This window comes from Sceloporus occidentalis, unplaced genomic scaffold (assembly GCF_023333645.1).
Source record: "Sceloporus occidentalis isolate IW3139 unplaced genomic scaffold, rSceOcc1.0.p SCAF_131, whole genome shotgun sequence".
Taxonomy (NCBI): domain Eukaryota; kingdom Metazoa; phylum Chordata; class Lepidosauria; order Squamata; family Phrynosomatidae; genus Sceloporus; species Sceloporus occidentalis.
The window spans coordinates 1,438,844-1,455,290 of record NW_028317111.1 but is presented as its reverse complement, the minus strand read 5'-3'; the positions used below and the strand labels follow the sequence as shown (position 1 = coordinate 1,455,290).

The 16,447-nt window shown below is 39.7% G+C and overlaps 1 protein-coding gene across 1 annotated transcript; it reads left to right on the top strand.

The window, feature by feature from the left end:
* The first annotated feature begins 2,365 nt into the window (after window positions 1-2,365).
* On the top strand, window positions 2,366-13,446 carry LOC149281495 (cytochrome P450 2K1-like). Its single transcript, XM_089499220.1, has 9 exons — window positions 2,366-2,548; window positions 3,851-4,013; window positions 6,517-6,666; window positions 7,170-7,330; window positions 7,980-8,156; window positions 9,003-9,138; window positions 11,206-11,390; window positions 12,259-12,400; window positions 13,268-13,446. The coding sequence occupies exons 1-9, from the start codon at window positions 2,366-2,368 to the stop codon at window positions 13,444-13,446; spliced, it is 1,476 nt and encodes a 491-aa protein (XP_089355346.1).
* Window positions 13,447-16,447: the final 3,001 nt, after the last annotated feature.

Here is a 16,447-nt window from a genome sequence, read left to right as displayed (position 1 = left end):
GACGGAATCTCCAATAGTTATCAAACAGTCTTAGGCTAGTTCCTGTATTTATGTGTGTCAGCCTGTCCTGTATCCCCGGCGGCGGGGTGTCCTGTCCTGTATCCCCATCAGCGGGGTGTCCTGTCTTGTATCCCCGGCAGCGGGGTGTCCTGTCTTGTTCCCTGTTGTGCCCTGTATTATGTATATCTTGTCTGGTTATGTTTATTCCTTGTCTTGTTCACTGTTGTGCCCTGTAAAATGTATATCTTGTATGGTTATGTTCCTTGCTCAGTCTCCCTGTTCCTTGCTCTGTCCTCCTTGCTCTGTCCTTGCTTGCTACGTTTCTGTTGATACTCTGCTTAGCTTCCATACTCCCTGCCTGCAGCATCCTGCACGTGATTCTAGTGATATGTTTCATGTCTGCTCCAGGGTGCCTGCAGGATATCACTTTGTTTCATTTTGGACTACATCTGCTGCTATGTCAGGGTGCTGGTATGTGGCTGCACAACCCTAGGTGCTCAACACCCGAGTGAGTGCAGTCGCCTTGCACCAGGCCCTGTCCATCTCCGCTACTGCACTGTGACTCCTGCACACAACCTTTGGGCGCGCTGGGTCAATGCAGTCATCTGCATGGACCCGGTTCATGACAATCAAGAACTTCTTGGAGAGAGGTTCAATTGTGAAGAATGCGTCAGGGCACCCAAGAAAGTCCAACTAGCGCCAGGGCCGTCTCCTAGTTGATTCAGCTGTGGGATCGGGGCACCACCAGTGCAGAGCTTGCTCAGGAATGGCAGCAGGCGGGTGTGAGTGCATCTGCATACAGAGTGATGCGAAGACCTTTGGAGGATGGCCTGGTTGTAAGATAAGCAGCAAAGAAGCCTCTTCTCTCCAGGAAATGTCATCTGTCGCTCATAATGTTATCGATATATACCGATATTTGATATTTATATCATAGCTGTTTACAATTTGCATCAGGTAGAATGCTGTTAATTGTGCTATTTCTTCCGTTTTTTATTTTATTCATAATAAATGCAGCTTGGTTTACAAAGAAAGCTCTACACGTTGTATATTATGTATCCAATACACAATGGTGTCAGTCTGACCTCTAAGCTATGGTCAAAGTGCATTTGATGGTTGGAGTTGTCTCTTAAACTTTTATTGCTAAATAAACATATAACATATGACTTGTATCACAAAGGAATTCAGAAAAAAGGATAAAAACTATGAAAACCATTCTAGAGTTTTCTTTGGGAAGTAAATCAATGTTAATAACATATCAAATTAAATCTAATTCCTACCCACTGCATAAAACTTACGTTTTCAGACATTTGGAGCCAAGTCCTGGCTTTTCCTCCATATCATTATGGATGTTTAGAGCGTTAGACTGAGGTTGCTAGCTACTCTTCCCTAACATGCAGCGTTCACAAGCCAGCACTAGAGCTCACTGGAGGTGAGAGTATCACGTGCCGGAAGATGTGTTGATCTCCTGCTGAGCATTTATCTGGGGGTATGGAAAAGGGCAAATACATATGAGGAGTCTTTGTAGAATCCCCCATGCCTCTGCAAATTGGGCAACACAAAAATTTAAAGGGGTCCGAATCCTTGAAGTGCCAACTATGTACATCATACGTGGACGGTTAAGTGGACCTTCATGGCCAGCTATGTATATTGCTGCACCTTCTGCCCCCCAGCCCAATCAGCAGCTTTGAGTCACTGAAAATGCTGCATGTTAGCAAATGCCCAGTGTTAACCCCACAGTCATGTTTACCGGTAGGGACTGGCAGGGTTTATCTCCTCCTGCTGCATGATCACTCCATTCAATGCTGCAATTACGTTATAAGCAGTCAAAGTGTCTTCATTCCCCACAAGCTTGTGGGCACCAAGTCACAATCAACGCTGTGGTCCTATTGATGCTCCCAGGTTCGTCGCTGTGAGTTAGCTCTGCAGCAGTTTGATTTGCTGCAGAGGCACGCAGACATCGGCTGATGATCATCAGGTCACTCCTGACCAATAATAATATAATAATATTTTCCCAAATAATGAATGATTGGCCTAGAAAAGGTCACAGTCAGGCTCCGATAGTTACAAAGTGGATTGAGAGGTGGAGCGGCTTTGGAGACAAAACTGGATAACGGATTAAATATTCACCCAGTGCAGGGAAGCCAATTCTGTCACAAGTAAAATAATCACAGGACTGAGAACGATAAGAGAACGGAGAGCATTATAAACCCACAGCTTTGCAAGGTTTGTATTAAAAATGTGTAGAACGTTATATAAAAAATACTTATTGACATCTGTAACCAGAGACATTGGATTACTATATAATTCTATTATTCTATATTATTATCCTGTGTATTTTTCCTCTAGTTCTAGATTTTCAGAAGCCATGTTTGGAATCGATCCAGTATCAATACTTCTGTCTGTTGTCATATTCCTCTTTATCCTCAATGTTTTCAATAATGGAAAGGAAAAGAATTACCCAAATTTTCCTCCCGGACCAAAACCTTTCCCAATAATTGGAAGCATGCACATTATGGACAGAAAGAAACCCTATAAGACTCTTCAGGAGGTACGATTAATAGAAACTACGTTATATATAGAATGTTGTTCTTGCAATCAAATAAGGTCATCTAACGAGACAACATATTTCCTCACATGGTGGTTATTTATGAAGACAAATTCACCATAATGACCAACTGGATGGTTCAGTCAGCAAACTCGCCTTGCAGCTCCAAACATATTTGGCTACCCAAACAAATAATCTGGTCAAAACTGTGTAAAACTGCTATGCATGAGAGGCCTGTAGAAGAATTTAATTTTCCTTTTATTGAAAAACATGGGGTTTCTGTACCTGGGTACAAAGTGATAAAGCTGAGGCAATCAAGTACAAATTTCCACTGGTCTCCATGGAAACGGACTATGACTCCGCTCCATTTTACTCTATACACCACCATGTGGCCATATGCGGAAATGCAAGTGAATGAAGGATACATCATAACCATGTTGTTGTAAATCACTAAATTACAAGCTCTGTGGGACAGAGACCTTCTAAAATATGCATTTACTGCATAACTCCTATTATAATCAGATTATTACCACAGCACTCACTGATCCCCCCCTATAATGTGATGACTGATTTTACCCCTTCAGTGCCAACCACATATAGTGCCGAAATACCGGCCAGATACCGTGCATGGAGTGTGCTATTTGTAAATATTGCAGAAAAAAACTTTTCTGTATAGTGCAGTGGAGGCTGCTGGTTGGTTCATCTCTCCTTTACCAGCTAAAGTCATGCGTTAAAGAGGAAAGACTCGCATTTGCCATTAAATGTGCAGGCTTCCTCTGAGAAGAAGAAAAATACTGCACATTGGTCACAGACTAATAACCCTAAATGTAAAGGTAGCGATTTGCCCATGCGGCATGGAGCCTAATATGGCTACCAGGAGAGGGTTGGCACCTTCTGGCCCATGGGGGCAGGCAAAGCCAAGTGGCTACATCGGCCCCTTATGTGGCACCCTGGTAACACATACGCAATGGCGGACTCTGACGTTTGCAGAAAGGCAATCATGCACGCTAAAATATATACACATTCTTGTTAACACATATTCCCTCTCACATACACATTCACGCTTACATATGCTCACCAACACACACTTGTTAACACGTACTCCCTCTACCATTTACTGTGATTTCTGAACAATTCTGGACCAGCCTGTCCTTGATGGCTACCGTATTACACATATAGCACAGAAAGAAAGAAAATGCTTATCCCATAGCTGCCAAAATGATATTTATGTGTTAATTATGCACTCTATCAATCTATCGATGTCTATAATATCAATTTGCAATACATTTAAATGGCTTTCTGCAGCTTTCTGAGAAATACGGCCCTGTCTTCAGCATTCAATTGGGAACTGACAAGGTGGTGGTGCTCTGCGGGTACGAGACAGTGAAGGACGCTCTCGTAAACCACGCTGAGGAGTTTTCGGATCGACCTTTTATACCAGTGTTCCATGAAATATCAAGAGGATATGGTAACGTAATGACGTTTGGCATTTTTTTAAGAAAAATGAAGTATTAGATATTTTAGTCTCACTTTTTTCCTCTTATGTGAAATAGCAATATCACCACATCAGAAAATTAATAGAATTCACAGCAATGATTTTAATATACAATATATATATATATATATATATATATATATATATATATATATATATATATTGTATTCCAAAACATTTTCTATGTTGGGACAGTTTTGTTTTTTTTTGCCTTTTCTACACTTTTTTTCCAACACGGTTACTATGTATGTTGTAAAAGTGTTCCTGATCAAAACAAACATTGTGAGTTTAAACTTTGTTGGTGGAGGTCAATCCATTGAAGGAATTTAACCCCGCATTGGATAGGTATAAATCTATGCTAAAGGACCAAGTAAGGCCTGAGGTTTTTTTTACAGCCGTACATAAAATGGGCAGACCAGCTGGGTCTCAGTATATTTGTATAAAAAAAATATGGCGGGCTTATAATTACTTAGTTACTATCATATAAATAAATAGAGTAACTAAAGCATTGATCGTAAGCGTATATGTCCAACTCATATACACTTGAATACAGTGGACAACATGCATATTCATTAACCCCGTCTTGCTTGTAAGCTGCTCCATCTCACAAACTTTTAACTTTTGGGATAGGAAAGAGGTTGAAAAGTGAAAAATATCGGAGGGCATAGAGCCAACCTATGCCCCCAAACCCCCATGTCTGCCCAGTACGATAAATTTGAATTAATGCATGGAGCCATGGAGTCCACATTGGAAATGTGTGGAGCCCACATACAGTATAGGCTCTCTATCCCAAGGGTTCATTTTTATATTACCCTCAACTGGTCATGGGTTTGGGTTTTTTATGTTAACACAATGTAAAAAAAGAATTATGAGATAAAGACAGCGGAACGTCTGTTAAAATGTATAATTCCTTCTACTAATTTGTAACACTATAGCACAATCCAAAGTATGTGTGTGTCTGTGTGCATATATATATTTATATACCGTATTTGCTCGATTATAAGACGACCCTGATTATAAGACGACCCCCCAAAATCTGAATATTAACTTAGGAAAAAAAGAAAAAGCCTGAATATAAGACGACCCTAAAGGAAAAAAGTTTTACCAGTAAATGTTAATTCATGTAAACTATTTTTTTAAATAAAAGCTATGATTGAGAAAAATATTTTTTTTGTTTTTATATCCTTGTATTTTCCAACCTGTCCCCCAGTTACGCACATCTGCCCCCAGGCTTGCCACACCAATATGGCACTGTGGCCCATGATATGCCTTTTAACCCTCTATATGCCACTGTGCCCCATGGTATGCCTTTTGACCCCCTATGTGCCACTCTGCCTCCAGAAATGCCTTATACCCCTATATCCCATTCTGGCATTTAGGGGGTTAAAATGCATATTATGGGGCAGAGTGGCATATAGGGAGGTATAAGGCATTCCAGGAGGCAGAGTGGCATTAAGGGAGTTAAAAGGCATTGTATAGAACACTCTGCCTCCAGAAATGCCTTATACCCCTATATGCCACTCTGGCATTTAGGGGGTTAAAAGGCATATTATGGGGCAGAGTGGCATATAGGGAGGTATAAGGCATTTCAGGAGGCAGAGTGCTCTATTAAATGCCCCCTTAACGCCACTCCAGAAATGCCCTATGCCCCCATTTAACACACACACACACACACCCTATACCCCCATTTAACTAACACACACACACACACACACTCTCTCCCCCCCCCCCCCTCTCTTCCCTCTCTCCCCTCTCAGCCCTCTCTTACCGGTGCTTCCAGCCGGGGCAGCAGGTTGACGTCGCCTTCCGCTGCAGCCGGAAGGAGGTGGAGTTGGCAGGGGGGGGTTGTATGCGTCCGTCGCGTATACTTTCCCCGGCTGTCAGAGATCAGAGTTCCCCGCACCGGTGCGGTTCCGGTGCGGGGAACTCTGATCTCTGACAGTCGGGGAAGGTCTACGCGACGGACGCAGACAACCCCCGCTGCTAGCCACACCTCCTTCCGGCTGCAGCGGACGTTGTCTACGCGAATCGCGTAGACGTCAACCCGCTGCCCCGGCAGTACAGCAGGAAGCACCGGTAAGTGTGTGTATGATGGGGGGGGGGGGTGAGACAGGAGGATCCAGGTCCCCTGCAGCGGTGCGGGGGATCTGGATCTTAGTCTCCTAATCAGACCTCTATTTGAGGTCTGATTAGAAGACGACCCCGATTAGAAGACGAGGGGTATTTTTCAGAGCATTTGCTCTGAAAAAAACCTCGTCTTATAATCGAGCAAATACGGTATATATATATATATATATATATATATATATATATATATATATATATATATATATATATATATACACACACACACAGACACACAACATTTACAATACAGTGTATAAATATATATATATATATATGCACACCGTATTGTAAATGTTGTTCTTAGCAACAACTTCATATTAACTTTTCTCTTTTCATGCAACAAAATAAGGAGTCGTTTTTTCAAACGGTGAAAATTGGAAAGTCATGCGAAGATTCACACTTTCCACACTAAGGGATTTTGGAATGGGAAAAAAACTAATTGAAGACAAGATTAACGAAGAATGCGATTCATTGGTGGAAACGTTGAAATCTTACAATGGTAAGTGTTTATTTGAATACTTTGACTTTTAATCACATGAATTAACTCCCTAATGCTCATATGGAAGTATGTCCACAGAAAAAGGTGTCAAGATGACTCTTTGGCCGTAATTGTACAGTCCAACCGTTTTGTAGCAGCAGGGAGAAAAAAAGGCATTGTCATATACTTTAATATTTATTTATTTTTTACATAATATGCATTACAAGTTACATTTTAAGTAGTTAGCTTTATTTTGTACTGTTGATTATTTTAACTTGTAAACAGCATTTCATATATTTTTTTTTTAGTGTATAGAACTATGAAGTATAGGATTTGGAAAGGTGATACATTTACATTTACCATGCTTTTGTTTGTTATGTTAGGAAGATGGTTATAGTCATATTGGTCCAAATAAAGATGAAGTCTTTAGTCAAAGGCTCTTTAACTAGTAGGCACCAAATAACTCCTCGTGGTGAAAATATCAATTAATTTCATATATTTTATGTTTTTTGGTTTTTTTTAAGGAGAACCTTTTGATAACACAATAATTATAAACACTGCTGTCGCCAATATAATTGTATCCATACTGCTCGGTCATCGCTTTGATTACAAGAATCCAACACTTTTGAAACTCTTACATTTAATTAACCAAAACGTAAGGCTTATGGGAAGTCCTATGATAATGGTAAGAATCTAAATTCATGTTTGTTCCTCCCATGTTTATAAAGTGAACTGAATGGACTATGTACCAACATCCATATATCGTCCCCGTGGACCCACTATAGGAGGTAGAAGGAGAGCTTAAAGCGATCCTGGCTTAGCTCCTGTTCATTGTCCTCATTGTACTCTTCCCAATGTACTCCTCCTTTCTGACGTTCAAAGGGCTTAAAGTATAGCATAAACATGGGTTATATTCACAAACCGTGCTTGCGATTTAGCTAGAAGGGTGAGTTTGTAGCAGTATAACCCAACCCGAATTTGCACTCACAAAAAAATCACGTATAATTCTCATGCGATCGTCTGCTTGAGAGTCAAGTTGATGAAAATTAAAATAAACAGCCAACTTATAGATTTATTAATATGCGAGTTGCCTGCGAGCTACAAATGGAATTTTGGAGTCTAACCTACGCCTTCCCACTAACTGCTAAAACAAAAAGCAACTTAATTTCCTCTTGAACCTTTTTATACCAAATGTATTTGTTTAAAGTTTTGTTTATGTTACCACCAAATATGGATCAGCTATATAACTTAATTGATCAACATTTGCTCTGCTTACATTGTTTTTTACTTATACAATGCCCTTCTTAATATATTTATCTGCTCATGTCCATAAGCTATACAATGCCTACCCTTCTGTGATGCGCTGGCTGCCTGGAAGTCACAAAACTGTTTTTAAGAATGCCGAGGAGATGCAGAACTTTGTCAAAGAGACATTCACAAAGCAGAAGGCTCAACTGGACCTCAACGACCAGCGGAATCTTATTGATGCTTTTCTTGTTAAGCAACAAGAGGTACAAGAGTATTTTCTGACTTCATTAAAGATACGGACACCCATACCTGGAAACTTCCCAGGGTGGGCAACCTGGAGCCTTTTTTTGTCTGGGGGGTGGCTTCACGAAGGGATGGGATTAGCCATACGTGGAGGTGAGGCTAGTAAAGTAATCTGTGGGTCCTAATTGGGATTTCAGGATTGAGGATAGCATTGAGAAACGCACCATAGACCAGAACTTTCTTTATTTCTGCACAATCATTGTTTTTATGAGGAGCGTTATAAGAGCCATTTGAGCCACCATTGCAATATAGTCTTTATGATGGAATATTAAAGGGTTAATATGTCTTTGGGTCAGTTCATCCAGAAATTCTACAGGTATGGCCATCTCTGCCCAGTTCAGAGAGCAAAGAAATACTTTTGAGGTGTATTTTGGTGTGGCTCGAACTACATTTGCCCAACAGAGAAGGTTCCAGCAAACTCTGCCATTAATTAGCAAAGTTCATGACAATGTCCCACCACCAAACCCTTTTTAACTTACTTAAGACATTGGGTCACAAGTCTTAGTCTAACTGCACTGGGGTATAAATGTAACCGCTGATTGATGGCAGCCTAGTCACCTTTTGTACTACCAACCGCATTCCCCTCTCCCCAATCTCTTTACTCTTTTACCACCAGTCATTTGCCTGTTTTTAACTGATATAAACACTTACGGTATCTCTTCCACCAAGCTGTTTATCTCCTAGCCATTTTTACTCCCGTTTCAGTTCTACCAGGTATTTTATTGCCCAACCCCCCATATTCTCAGTCTATATCTAGCAATGATCTCTTTAGTATGCTACTATTTTGTATTTCTTGTATATTTCAGGAAAACCCAGAATTATTTTTCAACAACGAGAATTTAATAAGCCTCGTGAGCAACTTGTTTGTAGCCGGAACGGAAACAACATCTACAACTCTTCGATGGGGTCTTTTGTTAATGGCAAAATACCCAAAAATTCAAAGTAAGAAACTGCTTTATATTTGAACTGCTAATGTTGTCCCAATTGAGATGTATGGGCATCCAACCCGAAAGTTTGTGAACACCAAGAACCAGGTTACCCATGTCCATTAATATAATTTATTTATTGATGGGTACTCCATACAGTGCGATTAAAGTACAAATTATTTAGGTAGTACTAAACAAGATGGCAATGTAAACATATGTACATTAACATATATGGCATATAGATGGCATATGTGCATTCACTATATATGTACACTATATGGACAAAAGTATTGGGACACCTGACCAATACACCAACAGGGACTTTGATAACATCGCATTCTAAATACATGGATACTAATATATATATATAGTGCTTCTGTTGGACTTTTTGCCCATTCATCCAGTGCAGCATTTGTGAGGTCAGGCACTGATGTTGGACGGCTTGTAATCTCCATTCCAGTTCAACCCAAAGGTGTTTGATGGGGTTGAGGTCGGGGCTCTGTGAGGCCGGTCAAGCTCTTCCACCCCAAACTCATCCAACCGTGTCTTTATGGAGCTCGCTTTGTGCACTGGGGCACAGTCAGGCTGGAATAGATATTGGTTTTCTCCAAACTGTTCCCACGAAGTTGAAATCATAGCAATGTCCAAAATGTATTGGTATGCTGAAGCATTAGGATTTTCCTTCACTGGAAGTGAGGGGCCCAAACCCTGATTTTAATAATCAAGAGGTGTGTCCAAATACTTTTGTCCATATAGTGGTGCAGAAAGCAAGGTCCATAAAGACATGGTTGGATGAGTTTCCTACGCCATTTTGTAAAAGTTCAAAGGGAAGTCATGTCCACTGAAAAGTGGATGAAGAAGACTTTTTTGGGCAGCTGACCAAGAAAGAAGACAGAAGAACAAGAAGGATGCAGTATAAGAAGCGGAGCTGCGGGGCACAGAGACATAGACACAGAAATGGCCAGCTGAGAAGGTAGGGAGACATCTAAAGAAAGTGTGAGAGAACGTGAATGAGCGCATGAGAGAGCATAAATGAAAGTGTGTCGGGACTGAGATAAGCAGGTTAGGTAGGAGCCCAGTTACAGGGGATACCAGAGACTCAGTTTGTACCCCACAATGCATTATAATTGGAAGAATGATACAGACAGGCGAAAAGAAACACACCACAGGCTGAATAGTACGATATGGTCTGTACTGGAGAAGCTGGAAGACAGGCAAGTACAGGCTGTAAGTCTCTTGACAGGGTGATGTGGCTGGAATGTAAACACGGCAGGGACACGGATAGGGGGCAGGCACCTCGGAACACACAGCTGGCAGTTCCTCAGACAGGGCACTGGACACACGGCAGGGCACTGGACACACGACAAGGAGCTCTCAGGCAGGGCACACGACAAGGAGCTCTCAGGCAGGGCACACGACTTGGAAGCCCTCAGGCAGGGCACACGACTTGGAAGCCCTCAGGCAGGGCACACGACTTGGAAGCCCTCAGGCAGGGCACACGACTTGGAGACCCTCAGGCAGGACACACGGCAGGAAGCCACCTGGCAGGCCACTCTATGTAGCTGAACTGGCAGGAGCCTGCTCTGTGTAGCTGGGCTCAGAAAAGCCTCTAGAGGCTGCCACAGATATGACACCTAGAATTGAATACAGATTCCTGGCTCACAGGGTGGAATCCTGACAAAGTGTGAAAGAGCCTGAGTGAGAGAACCAACAAAATTAAAATGAAAATGCACACCATTACTTTATTCATGGTATGCCATGCTGTCATGACTTAATGCTGCCCTTCCATCCACCTTTAACAAAACAACAATATATATCATTTTGGTTGGTATGCTCAATGAGAAAAGTTACTGTTGGAGAAAGACATTGGAAAAGGTGAAAATCACTCAACCTCAACAGAAAAAGAGAATCTTTAAATGCTACACTCCACCAAATGTATCGGTTTGTCTTAGTCTGTCAATTCTTGTCTTGTCATATCCCTTGAATTTATGTATTGTATTAAGCGCTGCGTAAACTGTTGGCGCTATATAAATAAAAGATAATAATAATAATAATAATAATAATACACAATGCTTTTTTACAGAAAAGGTCAAAGATGAAATAGTCAAAGTAATTGGATCTGCCCAGGCTCAAGTAGAACACAGAAAGCTAATGCCGTATACCGACGCCGTTATTCATGAAATCCAAAGGTTTGGTAACATTATTCCGGGTAACCTCCCACATGCAACTTCTCGAGACATCACATTCAGAGGATATTTTATTCCCAAGGTAAGTTAGATCTTTTAATATATATAGAAATTATTTTGTATTTGTGTACATTTTCTTTACGTTCTGTTAGGTGGACATTAAATGTCCCAGTGTCTGAAAACTAAGCAGGTTGTTAATTGATTTTTTGAGATACCGCTGAAAGAAAGATGCCTTTTGTGTACGTGCTTACGGTAATACATTACATATTAAGACCTTGGCATCAGATTTAATGTAGATAGTTTCATAGGCAATAGTTGAACCCCTTCCTAGCACAAGCTTTTTTTTTTCTAATTATTTAACGATAACTCCCAGGTTTAAGCATATTAATGTTTATAGAATGCTCAACAAGTCTAAAAAGAATCCTAGCGCGTCAGCTAAAGACTTACAGAAATCTCTGGGACATGCTAACAACTGAGTTGATGAATCTGTTATGAGAAAGGACAGTGTTCATGGGAGGAAACCATGGAGGAAGCCACTGCTGTCCAAAAAAAAACCCATTGCTGCACACCTGAAGTTCTTAAAAGAGCACCTGGATGTTCTGTGGCCAACTGAAACCGGCTTGAGTTGTTTGGAGGGTACACAAAATGGTAAATGCAGAAAAAAAGGCACAGCAATCCAAGATCAAAGTCTTATCCCAACTGTAAAGTACGGCAGAGGGGACATCATGGTTTGGGGCTGCTCTACAGCCTAGACAGATTGCTATCATCAACTGATCCGTATTCTAGCTACAGTATATTAGTTTGGTTTTAGATGAACCACATACACTAGGATTAATGGTTTCAATGATGGTTTTCATGTTGCGTTAACATAATTGGAAAACTGTTACTTTTCCTTTAAACATTTTTTTTAATTTATTTTAATTGTTAAACATGTAATTTTTTATATATAGGGGACGCATGTTATTCCACTGCTGACATCCGTACTGCAGGATAAGGCTTATTTCGAGAAACCAGATCACTTTTACCCTCAACATTTTCTGGACTCTAAAGGAAATTTTAGGAAGAATGAAGCATTTCTACCCTTTTCCACAGGTAAGCCATATGAATTACAAAAATATGTGTTTTTTGGGTTTTTTTTTAGAGAAAGACAAGTGAGATTTGTAATTTCAATGTTTTAACAAAATTAACCACCCTTTAGTCATACTCAATGGTTAAACCAATTTTGTGTATATCCTTAGCAGTCAGTAAAATTATGTGAGGGACTTCATTTCACAAAATGAACAAAAATGGAAACAGCTTCTTTTGTCCCAGAATGCTTTAGAGTGTTATAATATAGACAGAAAAGGTAAAGAGAAAAATATTATCCCATCTTAATTTTTTCCTAGTCTCTTAATTAAAGGTTGCTTTGTACTTTAACATAAGAAAGTGAGTCATCTTTTCTATTTTAATATCAATTCCAATTACTAGCCTTTCTACACCATACAATTATTACAAATAGGCTACACACACTAAGGGTCAGAGGGTCCTAGAGCCTCAATGGACTCCTACACCATAAACTGCAGCTCTTGGGCTTTGATGGTCCACCAGGAACATCAGGTGTCAAGACCAGACACCAGGAGGAACCATTCAAGGTGAAGGAGGCAACAAAGTAGCTATAAACTGGAACATGCAGGAATCACAGTCAGGAGCAAGCCAAGGTTTGTACGCGTAAACCATAACCATAACATGGAACACACAGGAATTGTGCTAGGAGCAGGCCTAGGTCAACAGCAGAAGAAAGGCAGCATAGTCAGAACAGTCTAGGTCAAATAAGCACAGGAACCATGCAAGGGTACTCGAGTTTACGAGAACCCGGTATTTAAACCAGCTGATGGGTTCAAGACCTATACAACAAAAGTGTAACCACAGATGATAAAGCAATCATGAGCATTGACTAACTAGTTTTTTGCTGTCTATCAGGAAGAAGAAGTTGCGCTGGGGAGAATTTAGCAAAAATGGAGTTGTTCCTGTTCTTCACAAGACTTATGCAACAATTCACATTCCATCCTCCAACTGGTGTTGAAGTTGATCTCTCCCCTATCAGCGGGTTCACGAGGGGACCTTCAGTACATGAGATATGTGCTTACTCAAGTAATTAGAAGAAGTCTCTGGAAATTGGCACATTAGCCCCAGAATCTCTACCATTAACCACAGAATCCATACCATCTTATTTTGTAACAGAGTTATGAAACATCCATACCCATTAAAAAAGGGCTCACTGGCCTTGCAATCCTGATCATGGTATGATCAGAGGCAGGGTAGTCATCAAAGACCGCAGCAGGGTCTGTGCCGACACCGAAGAGCCTCTCTCCTGTTGAGGGATCTTTCTTGCTTTAATGTGAATTACAATTCTCTTACTTAAATACAATTACACAATTAAAATAAATACTACATGGATATTTATATCTGTACATTAATTGCAGATTCTGTTTCCACAGTTCTGGATACTTGATAAGCAATACCAACGATTTTGTTTAATTAAATACTCTTTGCAGAAACATGAAATGCATAGGATTTGTAAGAGCCGTGCAGCATAGGAAAGTTACATTTTCACATGGAACTTTTATTGCAATGTTGGATATCATGAGACCTGGACAGGGGCAGATTTTTGTTACATTTGCTATGTTATTTTGTATTCAGTTACGGTGCACTTTGAAAATGCTTTATGGTCTAATTGCTTTTGCCCCTTTATACAAGCATTATCACTACAATCTTATTTTGCTTCCCTAGTATTATGTTAATCTTGATGCTTTGCTATTTTGCACGTTTTCCCTATACTTCAATAAATCTATCCTACATCTATAGATAATTGTATATTGTATTTATAACCCCAGATCAATCTACAGTCTGTTCAATAGACATTAAAAACCGTTGAAATGTGGTTTATATAGTAAAGGACAAGGATTTGATCTTCTTCATTGCTGATCACTGAAACATAATGTGAGATCCATCTTTGCAGACTTCAGGGATTTGCTTTAATACATACTATATAATAATAAAAAAAATAAATTAAATAATAATAAAAATAGCTTGATGGAAAAAAATCACTGCAAAATAATTAAAAGTATCTTTCTGTGCTTGATGGTAGTGTATTATAATATGGCAGCTGGTTGCATAAGAGTATATATAAATATATATTTATTTGCATGTACCAGTGGCTATGAGTGAAGACCATTAACCCCTTCGTGACAAAGGCTGATTTTACTTTTTGTACCCTTCGTGACAATGGCCGTTTTAACATCTCTGCGCTGCTCGTGTTTAGTTGTATTTTTCTTCTTTCCCGTTTACTGAACCCAGACACATTAGATATTGTTTTTTTTCAGGACAAGAAGGGCTTTCTTTAGATGACATTGTTTTGATTGTATCATATTATTTACTATTAAAAAAAGTATAAAATATGGTGAAAAATTTAGAAAAAAATGACTGTTTCTAACTTTTAGTTGAAAAATCTTTTACTCATCTATAAAAGGTAATGAAAAAACCTACTAAATAGATTCTACTATTTGTCCTGAGTTTAGAAATACCCAATGTTTTTTTATGTTTTTTTGCTTTTTTCTACACATTATGGGGCAAAAAGTACAGGTAGCGTTTTGCTATTTCAAAGCCATTTTTCCAAATCTGGTAATTCTTCCCCCCATGTGCCATTTCGGGTATCGTTGAAGCCGGCCAATGCAATTTACCCCATCAAGTCATATATTTTTGAAAACTAGACAGCCCAGGGTATTCCAAATGCTAGTATTTTAACCCTTTCCAAGCACTAATTCTACCATCAGCCTTTGTCAAACTTTGTTAGTAATTTTTTTTGCATTTGTTTTTTCACACACATTTTACTTTAGGTATGAATAAACAGGTTCTGGTATATGTCACTATCATAAAACACCCCAATATGTGTTCAGCAACATCTCCTGAGTACAGCGATACCTCAAATGAATGATTTTGCCTGGCTGTTTGGGGGCAAAAGGGCCACATTTGGGGCATGCGCATTTTCAATGTTGAACTTTGGCATTTGGTGATCCACTGCCCATGCCCTATTTGGTACATCTTTGAGCCGGGCCATTTCAGTATGCCCAATAAAGCCATATATTTTTGAAAACTAGACACCCCAGGGTATTTCAAATGCTAGTATTTTAACTCTTTCCATGTACCATATCTACCACCAGTCTTTGTCAAACTTTGTGGTAGTCATTTTTTTGCATTTGTTTTGTCACACCATTTTACTTCAGGTATGAATTAAAAAGTTCTCGTATATGTCACTATCACAAAACACCCCAATATGTGTTCAGCAACATCTCCCGAGTGCAGTGATACCCCACATGAATGATTTTGCCTGGCTGTTTGGGGGCAAAAGGGCCACATTTGGGGCATGCACATTTTTCAATGTTGAACTTTGGCATTTGGGGATCCACTGCCCATGCCCTATTTGGTACATCTTTGAGCCGGGCCATTTCAGTGTGCCCAACAAAACCATATATTTGTGAAAACTAGACACCATAGGGTATTTTAAATGCTGGTATTTTAACTCTTTGCATGCACACATTTTACCACCAGCATTTTTTCAAAGTTTGCAGTAGTATTCTTTTGTGTGTATTTTTCCCACACACACCTACTTTATGTATGAATCTACAGCTCCTGGTATATGCCGCTGTCACACGACACCCCAATATGTGTTCAGCAACATCTCCTGAGTACAGTGATACCCCACATGCATGGGTTTGTCATTTTTTGGGGGAACTAAAAGGCCACATTTGGTACGTGTGCATTTTTCTAATTGGAAATTAGATGTGTGGCCATCCCCCCCCCCCCGTGTTAATTGGGACATTGTTGAATCCGGCCAATTCAATTTACCCCATCAAATCATACATTTTTTAAAAGTAGACACCCCATGGGCATTTAATATGCCAGTATTTTAACTCTTTCCATGCGAGAATTGTTTTAAGCTAATGTGCTAATTTTAGGACTTGCTCACAAAAATATATTTTTATATATATATTTTAATTTTATTTTTGCCTTTTTTTAAACATTTTTAACATTTTTTTTCAACTTGAAGGTTCCCCTGATAGTGACATCAGAGGGAAATTATTTTTACATTGTACTGTTTTT

Coding starts and splice junctions, on each gene's coding strand:
- LOC149281495 (XM_089499220.1), top strand. CDS start 2,366: ATGTTTGGAATCGATCCAGTATCAATACTTCTGTCTGTTGTCATATTC. Junction 9,139..11,205: donor AAAATACCCAAAAATTCAAA/GTAAGAAACTGC, acceptor GCTTTTTTACAG/AAAAGGTCAAAGATGAAATA. Junction 12,401..13,267: donor ATTTCTACCCTTTTCCACAG/GTAAGCCATATG, acceptor GCTGTCTATCAG/GAAGAAGAAGTTGCGCTGGG.